The sequence below is a fragment of the Tetrao urogallus genome (assembly GCF_951394365.1).
Source record: "Tetrao urogallus genome assembly, chromosome: 3".
NCBI classification, from domain to species: Eukaryota; Metazoa; Chordata; class Aves; order Galliformes; family Phasianidae; genus Tetrao; species Tetrao urogallus.
In genome coordinates this window covers 57,281,242-57,301,753 of record NC_136815.1, presented here as the reverse complement: position 1 = coordinate 57,301,753, position 20,512 = coordinate 57,281,242, and the positions used below count along the sequence as shown (strand labels likewise).

Here is a 20,512-nt window from a genome sequence, read left to right as displayed (position 1 = left end):
TAGTACAAAACACGAGAGAAAATCCTAGTTAATGATGTTTGAGAATCTGCTGCTGTTCTCTGACGTTAAGTGTGTTCAACATTGTATATACTTAGTTATTTCCACACTGATTATACATAAAAAATAGTCCCCGCAAATCTTAAGTGACGAAATGTAATGGACCTACATTAACTCACTACAAAGCAGTTATACACTGACATAAAGCACAAAATCCAGTACCTTGCCAGCTTTTGTCTCAATTGACTCCTAGAAATCTCCACTGTAAACTCAGCATTAATATATATATATATACATATTTTTAATGAAACAGTTCAATAGTGATAACTCCAAGACCCTGAAAAAATTTGTTACTTTGCTCTGCATACTTCTATAGCAAAACCACTACAGACATGCTGCATCTAGCTAAAAGATGTGAGTAACAGCATGCGATAAATATCAGATACAAATAATTTAAATGAATATTTTATATTGCTTCTAAAGATGTCGAGAGCTATAATTTGGTCTAGTTCAAAAAGATTAATTCTTAATTAATCTCACTGTTTGCAGAAAAAGGTAGTTTTCTGGAACAGGTTACAAAGAATACCGCAGTATCAAATCTTAAGGAATATACATTTTCTGTTCTATTGCCTTTGAGTTCAGATGATTTCTTTCAAGTCTATGGGTTTTGGTATGGCATTTTTAACACAGATTAAAATACTGAACATGTAAAGGCCCCAAATAATAGGTATAAGAAAAAAAGTAATGCAATTACAACACCAGTGTATGCACTGTAATAGCACCACAGGCATGCTCTTTTCAAAATTAAAGGAACACATATTCTAAAGTCTCACAAAGATTTAGTACCTCAAGTAACTAAATCCACAGTCTGTCTGGCATTCAAAGCAATAATATACTTTCATATAATTGTTATTTCCTAACTGCTTGAAACTTAGAGTGACCTATGGTCATGTGCAGATGGGGACAATCTATTTTCTGTCTCTTGTTTCATTCTGCAGAAGAACTACAAAAGCTCTTCAAGCTTTTAAATTTTCACAGAAGTATCCTCAACCAACTGTAGTTTTGCTTCTTCAATTCTGGTTAGAATAGGTATAACAATGTATCTACACAGACTCTAAAACAGTAAAACTATTTTTCAATGACATTTGTGAATGTTATTTTGATGTAACCTTTAAAGCAGGTGCAAGAGTGACCTCCTGTGTCATTGTATCATGACTAAAAATCTATAAAACTTGAAAAGATTCCTATGATAAGGTAACACAATCTAATTTTATGGGAATTTTTATTTCTCTATTGGTCAACAGTAATTTCCACATAGAGTGACTCTTCACATGATTGCCTGCACACATGGCTAATGCAAAGAACATTATGCACTTACCTAATTTACTACTTATATTAGCAAAAAACTAAACAAACAGCAATTTATTCACAAGACAGAAAACAAGCTTTACATCACTGGAGAACCTTTTGTGAAGGTTTGGTTTAAAGCCAAACTCATACTATATAATGTATGGCTGGTTAAAACTTTAGAACTAATACCACAGTTTCAGGAACACTTCCTCCTAAACTTTTGCATTATTTTCTATTGCACAATTTCAGTTATTAATATTGCTTAAGGGTTAAACAAATACATATATTTATTACAGTAATTTAGCCAAAAACCCTGCTATTCATTCCACAATGAATATTTTCTTCAATTACCAAAACTGAAGTCTAAGCTTACCACCTCCTAAGCTTACTTTGGGCATCTTGAACATGTCGATTACAGTAAGTTCAGAATACATATGGCAGTAACTTTAAACACATCAATTAAAAAAAAAAAAAAAAAAGCAAGGCCACTGTCAGAAGTACTATTCACTGTCTTAAATTTCTACATTTTTGTGATGGTAACTTTCAGAATCTGTTTGCAATTTAAGACCTTAATTAGAACAATCCCTTGATCTAGGGACTCAAATTTTCTGGCCCACTGAAACTTTAGGTACCAAAACAGGTATTCTGTAAAATAAATAAATAAATAAATAAATAAATAAAGAATAGTATGAACTACTTAAATTTTTCATAATAACAAGCCAAACACATTAACAGCACTTCCACATCCCCACACATACAAAAGTATTCATCATCTCTCAGGTTAATGAAATTTTGTGAAATAATTATTTCTACAGTCTTACCTGTATGAATTCTAACATGTCGAGTTAACTGACTTGGCTTCTGGAACGTCTTTCCACAGTGAGGACATGAATAGGTGAACCCACTTCTGTCAATATTTCTGTTATATGACCTGGTATTTGATACCCTGTCATTAAAAAAAAAAAAAAAAAAAAAAAAAAAAAAGTTAACACTAAAGTCTTATTTTGAAGGAGCTCATTTTACAGCTTTTTTTTTTTTTTTTTTTTTTAAACAAACTTGAAAAGTGATGACAATATATACAGCATCAGCCATATCAATGAAAATAAAATCTTTAATAATATTGAATGATCGATGGAAAGTACTTGGAGTACTTTTCTAGGCCTACCCAGATAATACAAATAATTGTACAGTTATTTCAGCAATCAAATTGGTAGATCTTTCAGGTTCTCTAGAGAATTTCACTGTAAATTCATCTAGAGTGACTTCACAACTATGGTTTCTATGGGAACTTTCAACATTGCAACTCATTCGCTGTGTGCAAGAAACAGAAAATCTTTGTTCTTAACTACAAGTGTCTTACGAACCACCGCACAAACACAGTTACTTAAGTCTAACAAGAACATGTTAAGGATTTAATATCTCAAGTATGTATCATGATCTCCAAAGCTACAGTAACAGATACATAGACATGTAATTGATCTCTGTACAAATCAAACTAATCAATAATGTAGAAAAAGAACACCTGATTTTACTGAGGGGGGAAAAAAAGTCAAAAAGCCAGGTGGCCCTAAAGACCATTACAACAACTCAATGGAAACAAGAAGCAGTAAGCAAATCAATGCAACATCTACAGCGCTCCACAATTTCCATAATGCCTGAGAATTTACATCTATGTGGTAATTCAGCTTGGCAGTTCTGCTCAAAATTACAGATTTAAATACCCAGTGTTTTCCTGAAAACCAGAGAAATAAGAATTAGCTAATATGGATCAGATGTGCAAAAATATACAAGCACCTTGAAGCACAAGCTGGTATAACACCATGAAAAACAGCAGGGAAGTTACAGTCTGTGCAGGAGGCAATCTACACTTCTCAAATGATGCATTTTTTCTCCTCTAAAAGAATACAATGTCATTTTAACAGGCAGTACATTTTCTTTTCTAGTTACTTGAACTTTTACATGCATTTTAAAACTTTTTCTTTTCTTTTTAATATTCTTGCAGAACAAGCAGAGTCTGGACAAAATTGTTACTGATACATGTTAACTGTATCTACTAAAATTTACTGAAGTATGCAGAATAAAATCTGCTAAAGACTGAAGAGCAGTAGAGACAGCACAGCTCCGCCACTAGAGGTGTTCAAGGCCAGGTTGGATGGGGCCCTGGGCAGCCTGGTCTAGTATTAAATGTGGAGGTTGGCAGCACTGCCTGCAGCAAGGGGATGGAGCTTCATGATCCTTCAGGTCCCTTCCAACCCAAGCCACGAGTCTATGAGTAGGACAGACTTTAGAAACCATCCTTTTCTCCTCAGGACAATAGATGTACACCAGCCTGATACACTCTTTGAGGAGAAATTACACCTGTTTAAACTATAGCTGTGATATTTTAACAAGGAAATACAATACATGCCTCCAACTTGAAGACAGCTGAAGGGATTTCAGCGTTTACAGATACACTGATAATTTTAAATTATGGATTTTGTAATAGTTTTTATTCAAATATTTCAGAGACAGAACAGATACCTCTAAGGAAGGGGAACTACATTCTATTTCTGGAAAGAAAAAATTGAAAATATGAAAAGCCTTGCTTCCTTAACTCCTAAAAAATCCTTGAAGCTTATTTTATAATGAAAAGCAGGAAATAAATAATAAGATCTTTACCTACATATGTAGGTCCTTGAACCTTAAATAAATATTATACTGTATACTGTTAAGCTAATTAGGTGAAACATTTACTTCTCATACTTTCTCTGAAAATATGAGAGGACTGAGTCAAATGAAAATTCAGAATTTCTACTGAAGAACAGAAGACCAGAGCTATGCTAGCTTTTCGATGAAGTAGCTCCTGCAACTGGCTAAACTGGTTCACATACTCAAGTTGCTTTGGAACTGATGGCAAAAGGACAGTAAATAACTATTGTAAACAATTTCTGGAACACAAATGCAATGTTTCCACATCTGAATTGATAAATGAAGTAGATCTTAATAACATAAAACAGAATTATGTTCAAAAATTATGTTCAAGAAAATGAAGATTAACAAACGTTGATGGAGCTGTGCTTTCCTGCAAGACCAAAGGAGTTACTCTTCAAGAAAGAATCTGAATGAAAATACCAGAAATAACTCCTCTTCCTGTTTTGCCATTAACCACTCTGTCAAAATTGATGCTGTTATCAATTTTGTCCCTCTCTGTCAAGCAAAACTTTTTATCTTCAACATTTTTAAAAGTAAATTAAAACTACTCATACATCTCACATCAAAACACAGGATGCATAATACTCTCTCAAAATCACAGTTGCCATTATAATCATTCATGTATTTTTCTCATTATCCTAACTTATAAAGGAGACATCCACAATAAGAACTTGTTTCTTGACTCATAGTATACACTTACGTGACTCAGTACAAACATAGCAACCCCATACTTCAAACTCTCAATTTACAGTTTGCACAGAGAAACTGCAATTCTTATTTAAACCCTCTGAAACATAACTAACAAGATCTCTCGACCTGTAAAAGCTGCCTACAAGCAGAATAGGAAATGTCTGACATTTCTCATTTTGTTGTTTTCATTTCTCCTGCAGATGATTTCTTATAAAAAAATCTTAGGCTTTCTTAATACATAGTTTATATATAAACTATATATAAACTTTCTTAATACGATTTACCTTAAACTAAACCAACAGAAGTGTTTCTTTCAACTAACTTAATTTTCACCTTCCTAAGATGGAATCAAATTACACTGCTGAAAGAAGTTATTGAACAAATATTTAGCTAAAGCAAGAGCAACACTTACTAGGGTTCTTTCTTTCCCTTTATTATGTGCTTTTTCAGATTTGCAAGAAACTCAGGGAAGGTCATGAAAGAGCTACTAGGAAAAAAGTACTAAACTGCAAGGAACAGTTTATTTCTTTGACAAGGGAAAGCATTAAGATTTGCATTACAGTAACTATAAAAAACTACAGTAACTACATAAAGTTTACACAGGTTCGCTTCAGTACTGCTACTGGACTTCAGAATCACATGAAGGCACTTCAGAATGCAATCTGTATTTAAAAAACACCTCACAAACCCATATGCTTAACCTGTATGCTGACAGAACTGTGCTTAGTATGGGCCTCCAAATACAAAAACAGCCTTCACAAACGATCACCTAGTTTAGCAAGGATTTACGAACCAATGCTATTTCAGAACAGCATACCAAAGAAAGGAAACAACCAGCACAGGTTATGGTACTTTAATGACTGGAAATGCTACTCCTGCCTTCCTAGCTATTACTTTAAAGTAACATCTTCTCATTTTGTTACAAAACTGTGATTGTCACCTTATTTTATAGTGAGTTTTCATATGCTCCTTCAGCTGTGAGGAAGTTTCAAATTCCCTTTTGCAAGATTTGCAGCTGTGGACCCTATTGCCTGCCAGTTCTTGACGATGCTCTTCCATGTGTATGGACAGCTGACTCTGCAACGTAAATTCATCTCCACACTCTGAACAGATAAGATTCTGAAACAGATAATAGAGACTGGTTTTTAAAAAGATTCACAAATACAAGTTCTGCTCAAGTAGGTGCATGAATACTTCTAAGGACTTTGGCAGCTAGAAGCAAACACGAATAAAAGTATACAAGTGAAAAAAGTTTAAGCCACGTAATATAAATCATGAACCACTGCACACTTACGGTAATACTTATCTTCTACAAAACTCCACCTGAACTGAACTGTGTATGAGTTTGTAAGTAACACCAACACGCAGTTCAGTACTATCATCTCTGCTCTGTTTCTTTGGTCACATCTTTCAAGATATACACCATAACCTACCTCAATGCTAGAAATCTACACAAAGATTTGAGGGAAAAAACTACCACCACCAAAATACTTCCTAACTAAAAATACTTTAACAGCAGATGTAAAGATTTTACACTTTCACTGTTAAAAAGATACAGAATATCACTTACTCTTTAAAAGTAAACCCACCGCAGTCACTACTGACTTACCTTAAGCTATCCCCACAGACAAAACAACAGAAATGAGCAGCGACGCAGCAAGGGAAACACACCCCACTGCTAATTTAAGTTTTTATACTGCTCATCTGGAAAAACATGCCAGTACCATGTTCTATGAATTACAAGGTATAGTGCAAGTTCAAATTCCAGTTCTCCAAGGACAAGTCCACACGCACAATCACTGGGAAAGTCACTCTTGCAATTCTCTAAATTAATTACTATGTTCATTTCTGTTTTAGCACAGAATTACGTTCTGTTACAAGCAGGGATTCGTTACAACTGAAAAGCATTGATATTTTTCTAAGTTTGATTTTTAAGCTGCAGACTGATTTTTTTTTTAAATTGGGAGGCATCACAATCTATTCTTCTGACATATGCACCTAATATGAAAATCAGAGTAATTGAAGTGCAGAAATGAGTAACAGAAATCACTTTTGAGCATCTTCCTTGCTGTTCAATTTTCTTCTCCTAATGCTGCTGGCAATCACAAAAATCAAGTTCCCCCAGTAAATTAAACTGTTTGGTGTTATATATATGTTAACACCCCAAACTGCACAGTCCTCTCATTTTAACTCAGTAGTGACTCCTTAAACAAAAAGAAAAAACAGGAGGTCTCAAAAAACAGCTTCATGATACAAGAGATTGTGAACAAGTCTCAGCAGTAATAAAAATACACTAACAGAATACAGAAACGTTCACAAAGACTAGGAATTATCTAATATGACATAAGCCATGGAAATGATCACACAGGCTATTATTACACGTGGGCCTATCAATGTACATAAAATGACCAAAATCACTCCAAATTGGAAGTATTTATAAAGAACTGAGACAAATGGTTAGGTAGGATTAGTTTTATCTATTGCACATTCATCAATTAATGATCACTGATTGTATATGAATACTAATGAATGTGCACAGATTCTGTAGGAGAATGCACAATTGGAACACTTGTTTATATCTGATATGTTAATTTCTACTACTATTAAAATAGTTTCCCCGCTAAACATGCTGTGGTTCTTATAAATTACATCATTCAGTCAGTCTTCCGATCTAAAATATATAGTTGAGAGATTAAGGACAACCACCACACACACACACACATTCACCTTCTTAAAACTTAAATGATGAAATATAATGTATTACCTCTTCTTTTTCATGCAGCATTATATGAGCTTTCAGGCTGGCCACTCTGGAGAATTTCTTGTTGCACACAGGACACGTAGGATCTTCGCCATTGTGAGTACATTTATGAAGTGTCAAGTTGAATTCAACATTAAATGACATTGAACACTGGTCACATCGGTGAGGCTGTTTGTTAGAAACCCAAAAATAAAGACAAAATTCAATCATCCCAGAAGTTATGTATAATACAGATGACACATAACTGGAACTCAAAATTTTAAAAAACATTAAGACCCCCACATATAGCAATAACAACATACAATAGCACCAGTTTAAAATATTTCCTCTTCTTTGGGTTTCACAATTGGAAAAGCTAGTGCTTTGTGTTCAATAGTGTTTGGGAAAAGAAAGCCTAGGAATTAAAGAAAGCAGGGACTCAAAATTGAGTCTTTCTAAGGGCAATGAAGTTAGCAGGAGAAAAGAATGAGCAAGAGACAGATAAGTTTCCCTGCTTTAAAACTGAGATACAGAATTTTACTTAAATTTGATTAATTTCTCAACCGGAGAAGTGAAGAGCTTAGCTTATGCTTGGATTCAGTGCTCTTCAGTTGCTATCTGCACTACCACTTCCAGTTAGTGAAGGTAGAAAAGCTCTTTTGCAAGCATGGAATGTAATAGTTTTAACCACATGAACTTCCTGTTTTTATGGATCAGTTTTGTAACATGGAAACTTGGATTTTAAGAAGTGTTTGGACAACACGCTCACAAATATGATTTGGATTTTGAGGGATCCTGTGGGGAACCACGAGTTGGACTTAATGATCCTTATGGGTGCCTTCCAACTCGGGACTTCCAACTTTTGGGACAATGCTGTGATGACATAAGTAGCTTTCACCATATATTCATTAACATCCCTAAGTTAAACATTTCCTAAGAATTCATTTACAACTGCAACTATCTTAAACAGTACAAGAATTTTTCCAATCTCATGCTTTGTATAATAGGAAACAAGGAAAATAAATTAAATAAAATGCTTCAGTTTATATATGAAACCTGTGGCAAAAGCTCAATTTAAAAGTCAGCAGAATCTTAATCACAGATTCTTTTTTTTTTTTTTTCCTTCTTTCCCACATTTCATATGGAAACAGCTGTCGCTGTGAAATTAATCTACTGATTAATTTATACATACTACGGTAGGTAGCCTAACTATTAAGAACAGACACAAGAGTCTGGCTGGGTCCAGATAATCAATACAATCATTTTATTTTCATTGCTAATGTGTAGAATCAGTTTGCAGATTCAATTAAAAGGATCCCATGTTTTCTTACCTACGTATTTTATAAATTGAAGAGAACAGCTAAAAATAAAAATTACTGAACTGAAAATAATTTCTTATCTCAAAGGAAACGTGCAGAGTGAAAAGAACAGCTTCATAAAACTCCCAGGTTTCTAAACAGTAATAACTAGTGATGTAACACCACCACCTGAAAACGCTATCTTTACTTTACTTGTCAGTATATGAAAGTATCAAGACACGCTAATATTTCTTAAGTTTATATTTGTAATTCATCAAAGTTGTACCTTGTCATTTTGCTCATGATCCCTCATATGGCGCTGGAACTGGGTCTCTTTTGGGAAAGACAGCAAACAGATCTCACACTTAGGGAAGCTGGGTACTTGGTAGGGAAAATCACCGTTCTCTATATTCGGTGTCAGCACACCATCTACAAAACAAGCATGGAAACATTTCATACGGAGCCCCATTCCATTTACTTATAAGGTACTGTAAAAATAAGAGTTCTTCAAAGAAGAAACTATTCTAATTCCTGCAAGTTTTTGACATGACTGTAACTGCACTGGAACTTGAAGATCTCAAGCATAAAGCACATTGCTATTTCCATTCACACCACATCACAGGAATACAACCATCCCTGTAAATGCCTGTTCTCAAGGACAAAACCACCTTTTTCCTTGTAATTATAATTATTTCCTTCTGTGCTTCATAAAAACCAATCAATTTTGCAACAAAATGAAATGCTGACAAATGCACTAGGTATGAGATTAAAAACACTGACAGAGGTTACTTTCAATATTATTATGTGTTTAAAATGCAACAACAGTCAGCAGTTCTGCCTACTTGTATTTCTGCACCTTTCCTCACCCCCAGGTCCCCCCACATTTTCTTTTTTCTTTTCCCTCTTTCAGATCATTTAAGTATCTTCTGTCTCTAATATTTCTGGCAACATAAAATATTGTTTATTGTTGTAAAACCAACACAAAAGTTTCAAGTAGCTGAGAAAGATGTAATAAAATGCAAGTCACGTGAATTCAAAGAAAATGGTTTTAATAGATTCAGTCCAAACACATACAGTTTTCTTGTTCTGAATGCCCAGTGTAATACAGCCTTTGATACATAGGTGGATATTTTGATACATAAGTCAGTATTCTCTCAGATTGAAGAAGTCAGTTCTATCAATGTTTTTCTTTTATCTCAAATATTTAACAGGAAAAAAAAAAAAACCAACTCAATCGAAAACTCAAAGGTTCCAAGCAACATGAACAGATTTTACACTTGAGACCATACTATACTGCAAGGTAAGCTATCTTTATGCAAGTAAAACGTTAAGGAAAAACTGGCAAGAGGTCCTTCAAAACAGTATTAATAAAACAAAAATAAACTCTGTTGACTCACGCTGCTGCTTGAGGACACTAAAGAGAAAAAAAAACAGAATCACAGAATTCTGCTTCAAACACTGCCACAACTCAAAGTGAATCAACGACAGAACGCAACGAGACAAAAAAATAAAAAAGAACACTGATTTCATTATCTTGTCATGCAAGACATGATGCTTTCCCTTAAAATTGCCAATGCCTCTCTCCATGTTCGTAAGTACGAGGCACAGGAAGAAGCAACACAACGTACAGTATCCCATTTACACTTCCTCTAAGAGGCAAATTCATAGTGAACTTCTGCTCAGTACTATTCCCATGTCCAAGCCCTCTATCATTTAACACATCATTCACACGGGGAAAAAACAAAAAACAGTACCTTACGCCCTGACTACCTTTTCTTCCCACTAAAATCCTCAGAAATAACTTTAGAAAGCTTGTAGTTAAGGAGGCTGTTCATAATGTTTCAGAACACGACAGCATCAGTGAGAAATCAAAACTGAAAACCGCAGCCAGGGAACTTACATTTCCCATTGCTGGGCTATCCAAATCACCCAGTGAACTTTCACTTTGTAAAGTTAGTTTTCGCACAGTTCTGTTACAGACATGATAATGCAAGCACCACAGAACTTGAGCATGTGTATTTCTACTGCACCCTTTAAAGAACTCCCTGTTGTAAATTCAGAGTACATGCAGACAGTATCAATAATACTGGCATGACATGACAAAAAATAAAAAAATGAAAATAAAAAAAGGAGAAGTGAAAGGAAAATTTACTCCAACACGTGGACAACATGGAAACTTAACAAAGAAAACTTTGTCCTATGGAAATTGGAGTAATTGTTCAACCCAATGAAGGCCTGACCTCTCTCTTAATTGAGGACTGAAAAAATTCTCTGTGAACCCAAGAGATTATTATCTTTGAGCATTCACTCCTGAGATCAAAGAGAGCAGATAACAGACTAAAACAGTGCTGCAGCAACTGAGCAAGCAGAAATGTAAGTTTCATGCAACCAAAGGTACTAACTTCCCTGCAGTGTGAGTCAAAGCAAGCAACATGTTCATTCCTATGTGTAACTAGTAACTAGATACCTGGTTAGTTACTTTCCAGGTCAATAATATTTATACGCTTTATGTTTTTATTAAGGTGTGCATCATATCTGCATCAAGCAGAACATTAATTAATCTACAGGCTAGGCATCTTCTTTAAAAATTCACTAAAGACTTCAGTGGAACCATATATTAATTAAAAATTGAACATCTTGCAGCAGAATTTCATAGGAAAGAATAGAGAAACGGCCTTAACTTTGGTAAATCAGCAGCTCAGCATATCACAGCCCACACAGAAGTGCCAAGAATTTCTCAAGAGCGAGCACAAACCCAAAGCTGCCTGGAAGCCTTTCCAGCTCCTTAGAGGCCCTCACACTCCCAGGAGAGAGAAGGCACCCACTTAGAAAACTCACTGCTTTCACTGTAACATCTCAAGCATTTTTCTTTAAAAGGAAACCTTTGTAACTCTTTGCAAAGCCAAATCTTACAATCTTATATCTTTCACAGTGCCTCAAAAAGCAAAAGGAAGAAGCCTGGGGAGTAAGGACTGGGCCTGAGACTCGGTGACTGGACTGCACAATACATTTGAAGGAGGCTGCTTGGCAGAGGGCTCCTACTGCAGAAATGCACCAGAAGGCCTTAGGGATAAGGTACAGCAAACAAACTTAGGTTCAATTTCAGACATCTCCACTACTGAAGATGAGCTCAATGTTGCCCTAAGTAGTCACAGCCAGTATAAGCAGAAAAACAGTCCCATTGGGACTTCTGTTTCCACTTCTAGCCAAAGATAGGACTGAGATGTAACACAGATTAGAATTAGAACATACTCATTTCTTTTCTTCCTTATTACTCTGCCCGAAATAGCTTAAGGGAAAGCTATGAAATTATAATAATCTTTTTCCCACTTATATTCTCACAAAAATCCTGTTTGTTCTCTGTAACCAGCCAAACACAGGATATTCTAAGAGCCACACAGCTCCTTTCTATTAAAGACACAGGTCGTGACTTTTTATTTCATTCTTCTAGTAATAAAGGAAGCATTTGAAACAATATCCCCACAGAAATCCAGAGATTTGAAAACAGCAAGGACAAAATGTTACGTATTTCAAATCAGAAAGACAAAAGCAGAGAAGACATTGCCAATAAAAGAAGTAACAAGTGAGACAGACCATAACTTTCCTGTCAGGCAACACAGACTCCAGGTATGGTTTGGGGATGTTGTCATGGATATGAAAACGAAGTAACAGCTTGACAACTTTTTGTGCAAACAGTTAATAACCAGATAAAGACAGTATTCATGCTGGTATGTCATCCTCACAGCAGGTCAAAGTATTAACCTGCATTACCACATTTCTGGGAAATCCTCAATAAAATCCAGGTTTACTGAATTACTTCAAAGCAGCAACACTTTTAAATGCATCATGGGACATGACACAAGGCCAATGCTGACAACTACTGAACCAAATGTAAAGGTCTGTAGCTTTGAAAACCCAAAAATGGTGACGATGCTAGTTCAGCAAGTCAGCAATAGCATACAGATAGAGTTCCCTGCTTACCAAAGGAAAAAAAAATACAAATACTGATGCAGATGATAAAGCATCTGATTGTCACAATTAGCAACTCTATCATAAATACTTAATATGGTGCCTAAGCTCCCAGAAAATTGTAAATATTTGGTACAGAGATTAAGCCATCTGTTTGTCTTAGATATACTCTGTCCAGATGACAACACAATTCTGCTATGTGCTAACAAAGATACGAGAACACTATTCAACTCAACAACAAAGAACTAAGTTTGATTTCCTTGAATATATTACAGAGAATAGGTGAACTCACTAAGCATATTACTTCAATTAAAACAATCACATGAAGACGTGGCATTCTCCTGCTAGAGAGCTGCTATTTATTGACATCCCATAAACATAAACACATGCACACACAAGGCACAAAGTGAATATCAGACTAAACAAATGCCTTGAAATGTTGCTCTCAGGTCTGCATACTTCAACAGATGATAAACCTTACCGAGCAAGACTGAAGTTTAAACCACTGTCATTTATTAACTGTATAGAAACAGTGCAAAAGCTTTAAGGCATGAATGCAATTTCAATATTTCTCTAGTGATAACGTAAATCAATTCCATCATAACTTGAGACAGACAGCTGCCTATCAATACAATCAACTGAATAGGAAGCACCCAGCTCATTATGCGCTACCAACAAAGACTTCTGTTTGTATACTTGCACTTTGTCCATAGTGCAATGGTAGGGAAAAAAAACAGACTTGGAAAGTATCAAAGAGAACAAGACAGGCATAAAGACAGGCATAAAGACAAGGCTGAGGTGATCTGAGAGCAGCCTTTCAGTATCTGAAGGGGAGCTACAAGAAAGAAGGGGACTCTTTAGCAGGGTCTGTGGTGACAGAACAAGGGGAAATGGTTTCAAGTTCGAAGAGGGTAGATTTAGGTTAGATATAAGGAAAAAGTCTTTTACAGTGAGGGTGATGAGGCAATGGAACAGGTTACCTAGTGTCGTAGATGATGCCCCATCCCGAGAGACTTTCAAGGCAAGACCAGATCAGGTCCTGGGCAACCTGATCTAGCTGTGGTGTCCCTGTTCATTGCAAGGGAGCTGGATTAGATGGCCTTCAGAGGTACCTTCCAACTCTAAGGATTCTTGATTCTATCTGAGCATTCTGAATGCTACTGCCTTCAAGTTCTTTGGAAATGTTTTGCCCCTCGTGAAGCATCAGCCATGAAATTTTGGATAAGCTCAGCTATAGATCCCTGTGACACTGCCTTCAGAACAATCGACTTCAGGATGAGTCAGCAGGCAGGTGCCCTCGGCCCTAAGCCACTGATACAACCTCAGTGCGGATGGAGGAAGACAGAATGAGAGCACTCTTGAACATTTCTTCCATACATAAGCAGCACTGTGCCTCATGGCAGAACACAGCTCTCTGTGCAAGGCACAGATGGGCTCATTCAGCTGTAAACACGACACAGCCTTATTACATCTCTAATAGCCTGCCAGCATCAGGCTAAGAAGACAATTCCATGCAACACAGCCCATGGAATTTGTTGATGAAAATCTACCACTGAAGTTACCCGGCAGCTAGCAAGTCTAGGGACTCAAGGGTTTGACCCTATCAAAGGTAGAACAAAAGACCAAAACGGGGACAGCAATATTGACATTCCCTCATGCCCCGCCAGAAATCACAATAATGAATAATGATATATGAATCATTAAAACATTTTGCTCAGCTCTGCAATCATGAAAGAATTGGATTTGTTTAAACTTAACTCAGCACTTTCTTCAACAAAAAGCAACAAACAGTAATTCTTCACGACTGCTGATGGGAGGAGCAGGAAGAACGCTCAACTCTCTACCCATGCACTGGGCCAAAATACAGAAACCAATAAGGACCTGCTATATATTTTAAAAGGTAGTTTTTGTTATTTCTGGTCAATATTCAACCCAGAATTTAAGCAGTACCAGTGCAGACATTCAGCTCCCAGAGGCACACTGCTGAGAAGGATGTTCAGATGCCAGCTGTCCTGTTTGTCAACACGAAGCAGCCACCTTTCTTTCTGGAGCACCCAGGCCTCCCCAAGTTTCATGGCCACACTGCAGGTGGCAGAGGAGCCTGATAGGACGCCAAATGAACAGCTCTGTTGTATCTGGTTCAGTGCAACCTAGACAGCACTGGGTCTGGCTGTGATAGAGTTAACGCTGTCATAAGCAGCCTGTATAGTGCCATGTTTTATTTAGACTGGTGACAAAAAACAGTGCTTATTACACACCAGTGTTTCATTCCTGCTACTGGTAGAGCATGAATGCAGCCTGCTTCTCTCTCTTCACCCCTCAGTGAACAGGAGGCCAGGAGGGGACAAATGCCAAGGGGATGGCCATGCCATCCAAAAGCATGCTCAGCAGAAAAAAAAACTACTCAGGGCAGTCCTTCCAAGATGGCTAAGCATCAGTCTGCTGGTGAGAGCGGTAAGTGACTGCCTTTCATAGCATTTCCCCCCCCTCTTTTTTTCTATCTTCCTTCATTTACTGAGGTATCCTCATCTCAAGCCACGAGCTTTTTCTCACTTCTGTTCTTCTAATTCTATTCTGCAGAGAACTAAGGGAAAATGTGAGTTTTGCAGGCCAAGGTAAAAAGGATCACATAAATAGCCCACATTTCCCCAGTCTACACAGGTATACAAAAACTGACATTTCCTTAACCAAGCTTGATACTTTCATTAGATGTTCAGGTAAATATTGCTACATGTATTGCTTAATATTCTAAACTAGAAACTACATTTTTTGGATAGCTGCATATTTGACACCAAGCTAGAGCTTTTCAGAGGTTTGCTTTGACACGATTCGGACCTTGAGCTATGTCCAGGCACTACTTTGTCAATAGAAACTTAAGAATGAACCAAGTAATTTGTTAGGTGAACTTCCCTCTCCCTGAGAGAAAGCACAACCCAATCACAGCAGAAAAAAGATCTGAGAGGTTTGAAATGGAAATCTAATCATTCTTTAAAACACTTAATGCATAGGAATGAATGAGGTATGAAGGTGTGAGTGCAATTGCAACAGGGAACAAAATAATGAGCACCAGAAAGATACAGAGAAAGGCAGAACAAGGTAGTTAGGTTAACACACAGACAGAACTTAAACGCAGGTTATTTAACTGCTTCAATTACTGGGGGAAAAGGCACAGATTCATTACAAACATAATGAGGAACTAAAGAACACCAGGGCAATCTAAGGCTGTCTTTTTCCAGCAAAAACCCAACACATGCCCTCATGCATAAGCTTAGATTTGGTACTTATTATTATTTCTGCATATAGTTCAGATTTCCATTTATCACCTCTAATTTTCCTGGAACAAAGAGCTTGGCTAATCTTTGACACCCATGAACTCAAAGTAATTAGAGAAGTTGTACAACGAAGCATGACTGATCCACCTTCACTTCCTTGCAAACGAAGCCATACTGCCATACACGTACAGACTGCACAACTACAGAGATCAGTTTCTCTCTTTCGGGAAAGACACTTGAGTACCAGGATAAGAACTATTTGGGCAACACTGACAAGGAAGAAAACCTATACATGTAGTTTCCTAAGCAAAAGACATAGCATCTATTTTGCAAACAGCTGTTTTCCTAATAAAATTTTTCCCACTCAAGTGGAAGATTGTGGGACTCACAATCAGTTCTCCAAGTTTGTTAGCCTGTTCCTGAGTGGGACAAGGAACCAATTGTCCTGGGAATATCATTTACCTCAATTCAAGCTGTCCTGTTTAGCCAGTTTCTTCATTTAAGCCTTTTTCTCAGCCAAACATTAAGGCAGAGAACATACTACAGTTGACAACACTGACATTACTGATTCTTGCAGACTGCTGAAGTCTACAGAACCCAGAATATTTGCTTATGTGGGGCAGAGTCCTTGCAACTGCAGTCTGTATGTTTCCGAATCCCTGTGGGAGCCCCAGACCCTGTAATTCTGAACTGACACTTGCAAACAACCCCATGACATAATTTCATTAATAAGCTAGCAGGTTTCTTCTGTTTAAAACATTGAAAATACAACGTATGACTAGACTAGCCATCAATCTGTCAACCCCTTATAAGCATACATCTTAATATTGGAGAAGTCTAACATCATGGCCCAATTACGAGCAAAGTACAGCCACCAGGTGCTGGTGGGTTGCCTCAGACTCAATCCTCCCCCATCCACAGCCCATGCCATCAGTGCAGGAGCTCACAACTGCCAGCAGCCTGCGGGGCCGATTCACAGCGCGGGGCCGTGTCCCGTAACGCGGGTAGGATGCACCACACAAAGGCCCCACCGAATCCCAGCTCTCAGCCCTGAGGCGCTGTCAGCACAGCCACCACAGCGAGCCTGCCCCGGGGCGTCCACACGGCAATAAAACAAGCAAGAAACGACGGAAAGCGTGAGACAAACTCGTACTCGGTTGGGAACACAGCAGGTCTGCTTTAATACATGAGCTCACGAAGAAGAATTTTAAAGCAAAAAAAAAAAAAAAAAAAAAAAAAAAAGCCTCCTTTCGGGAATGAAGCCGCCTGCAGCCCTCCCTCAGCTCTCCCCACGCACACCAAGCACGGACGGCTCCCCCCGCCCTGGCCCGCTCCTCCCGGCCGGCGGGCAGGCAGTGCGAGGCCCGCGCCTAGGCCCTGCCTCCTGCCCGGCGCCAGGCCACGGCTCCGCCGCCTCCGTATCATTCCGCAGGGCCGGGCCGCGCTGCCTCCTTCCCCTCCCCTCTCGCCCATACACCCGCACAATAGACCCGGCCTTCCCCCCCTCGCCATATCCGGGGACTATATGCGCAACCCGCGGAGGTTTCCCCTCTCCTCGCCGCTCCCGGCCGCGCCCCGCTCTTCCCACCCGCGCCATTTACCTGCCCGGGCGCCGGCCGTGCCGCTGTCCCCGCTGGCGCTGGGAGGCCGCCCCCTCGGCATGGCGGCCCCCTCCCTCCCCCCGCCCCCCCCCCCCCCAGCGCGCACGCACACACGCGCACACGACACGCACACACAGAGCCACGCGCAGCGACGTTTGGCGGAAGGAGGAGGAAGAGGGGGGCGGGGGGAAGAGAAGAACGGACCCGACCCTGAGCGCCGACCGTGGGGACTCGGCGCCCTGGGAGCACACGAGGCGGGCGGGCGGCGCAGGCGCACACGGGCCCGCTGGGGATGTGCTGCGGTGGGAAACGGAGGAAAGAGAAGGAGCGCACTCACGGCGAGGCCGAGCGGCGCAGGCGCGCTGAGGGAGGGAAAGGGGAGCTAGACGCGCATGCGCGAGGAGCAAAGAGTGCGGTGGGAGGGGGCGCATGCGTAGAGGGGGTAGCGGTTGGGGTCTGAGGGGGGTTCGGCTTGTGGAGGGTGGGCGTGGTGGGCGCGTGGTATTAAAGTTAGGGAGGAGATGCTTCGCTGGTATCTCTTTCTAGTTTTTGGTGGCTTTCACTGCTTCCAATGGAACTGCTGCGTTCCCTGTTACAGTTCATAAAGCTTTCGTTAAGCTTTTTTCATTATCTGAACAGCGTGGCCTCTTTCAAATCCTAAGGCTTTCAGAGTTAGATTTTCCTTCTGCACCGTTTAATTTCAAGTACTCAAAATAGGTGTGTTTTCGTTCAGAGGGCTGTGAGGTGCTGATACTGCTGCCCAGGGAAGCTGTGATGCCTCATCCCTGGAGGTGCTCAAGGCCGTTCAGTTGCTCAGCTGCTGAGATGCTCAAATTCTTCTTGCTACATTCTAGGATATCCCTCTTTTCCTCTCCCCACCCCATGTGGCCAACATATGGCCAGTTTCTTTACTTCAGCCCGTGTAGTGTTTCAGTGTCCTCTATTAAAATGCATTTAATATTGCACGGGCCTTGTTGATCAAGCAAGTTCAATGTCCCTGTCTTCATTGCTTACTGCTTTTATATCATTTTCTGTATTTCAGTATTTCTCTGGAAATAGAATTAAATACATACTTCAAGTCATTGATCAAAATTAAATAGTAGGCAAGGTACTGGTATCTGTAAACTGTAGCAACAGAGTTTTATTTACTGTTTTTTTTTTTTTCATCATCAAATATTGATAATGCCTTCATAATTCTTTTATCATCTTCTGTTGGAAACGTAAGGAGCTGTTTTTTGTCAGCGATTAATTAAATGCTTTTCAAATATCTCATTAAATTATATTTGAATACTTGCCTTTAGCTACGCAATTTAATCATATCAAGGAGAGAAATCAGCATTTTGGAATGCGAGTTTTCATTTCTTCCTGAAGGCTGATTGGATAAGTGCATTTAGAAAATTTCTTCTTCTATCTGCCAGTTAAAAAAAAAAAAAAAGTACTGAATTTAATTTTTTCTGCAGAAGTGCAGCATTGATGCATAAATAAGGAAAAGGAGGGTTGCAACTGCTGTGACTTTTGCCTGGGGCTCCTTGCAGCTGTCTGCTTGCTAGTAGCCCAGCTGCACGTCGAAAAAAACGCGAAGAGCAGCAGTGGCCTCTTGTGGTGGTAGGCTTGTTCTATGCTGAACGTTACTACAGTTGTTGGTCGTTTCAGCAGTTAAATACAGCCTACAATTCCATGGGATAAGGCAAGCATCTGTTCACAAGATTTCAATTAGACCCTAAGACATGATTCTCAAACAAGGAAACCCAACTGAATTGCTATCTTAAAAACCCTTTGCACAAGCTCGTTATTCCAACTACTAGTTTTTTTTCTGCTCTAACTTAGCTGTAGGATTATCTGTATTTTACATGAGCTCTGCACTAGGATTAAGCACTTTGAATCATGAGTTCTGTCGCAGTTTTGCATGGAACTGAAATGTACTTCACATGAAAGAAAGCAGGACAGTATATGCAGCACCTTCTGTCTAGACTGATATTAGCAAAAATTGTATGTCATTTTTCAAATCTAATGCAAAAGGCAAGTTTCTATATTGGCTTTTCAGCATTACTGTTCCCTGCATGTATTTTAGTGTTCCGAATTAGTACATACAATCAGGGTTAATTTTGTACCACGAAAGCCTGTGCACACAAAAGTGTGTCCCAAATTTATGTGGTATGTCGGTGCTTATCAGTGTTCAGCATCACTTTCATTCCTTGCAAAATTAGCTTTGCATAACAGCTGAAGATACATCAAAATTTGCTTCAGACCTTCGAGGAGCCCCTGGTGTTGAAAGAGAAAAGTAACACTTTTATGAAGAATATATGAAACAGATGTTGAAGGGCATATAAAAATAACTTTATTAATAAGGAAGTGCTAATTCAGATGTCTAAAATACTGTTTTTGAGTTTACAGCCATTTTCAGTCTACCGAAGCTATTTAATCTGTTTGATTTACTTTCTTAGTCTGTATGATTGACATATTTTCCAGCTGCGCTTTGCAGATCTTGGAAGAAAGGAACTTAAAGCATAACTGAAACTGTTGCTCTTCGTGTTGAGTGAATCTGTTTGAAGAAATGCTGGTATTTCAATGTATTTTTAAAATGTTGTATTTTGTAAGAATAAAATAACCCCCAGCAGTTTCTCTTTAAAGTCTGTTGCATTATTCTGGAGGTGCTGCACAGAACTTTTCAGGTTTTGGGTGTGCCCTGGTGTTACAAGCCAGTGCCTTTTCAGGTGAGAGCCTTGCAGACCATTAGTCATGCTCTGCTTTCCATGCAAAGGAAACATGGGTCTGTTCCCCGGAGGGAATCTGTAATGTAATACAGGGAGAGTGCTAGTCAGATGGTTGGCCTTTAACTCCTTCCATCATGAATTTTATCTGCTGTTGCTAATTTCTAGGAAGGAAAGCAGCTAGTGTCAGACC

The 20,512-nt window shown here is 38.7% G+C and overlaps 1 protein-coding gene across 1 annotated transcript in view; it reads right to left on the bottom strand.

The window, feature by feature from the left end:
- The window catches only part of ZNF236 (zinc finger protein 236), a gene marked incomplete at both ends in the record, with an annotated part of 67,055 nt that extends 49,016 nt beyond the window's left edge, over nucleotides 1-18,039 (bottom strand). The window contains 6 exon segments of the mRNA XM_079533621.1: nucleotides 2,169-2,293; nucleotides 5,669-5,847; nucleotides 7,493-7,657; nucleotides 9,053-9,195; nucleotides 17,740-17,829; nucleotides 17,832-18,039. Coding sequence (XP_079389747.1) covers nucleotides 2,169-2,293; nucleotides 5,669-5,847; nucleotides 7,493-7,657; nucleotides 9,053-9,195; nucleotides 17,740-17,829; nucleotides 17,832-18,039 — 910 coding nt within the window.
- Nucleotides 18,040-20,512: the final 2,473 nt, after the last annotated feature.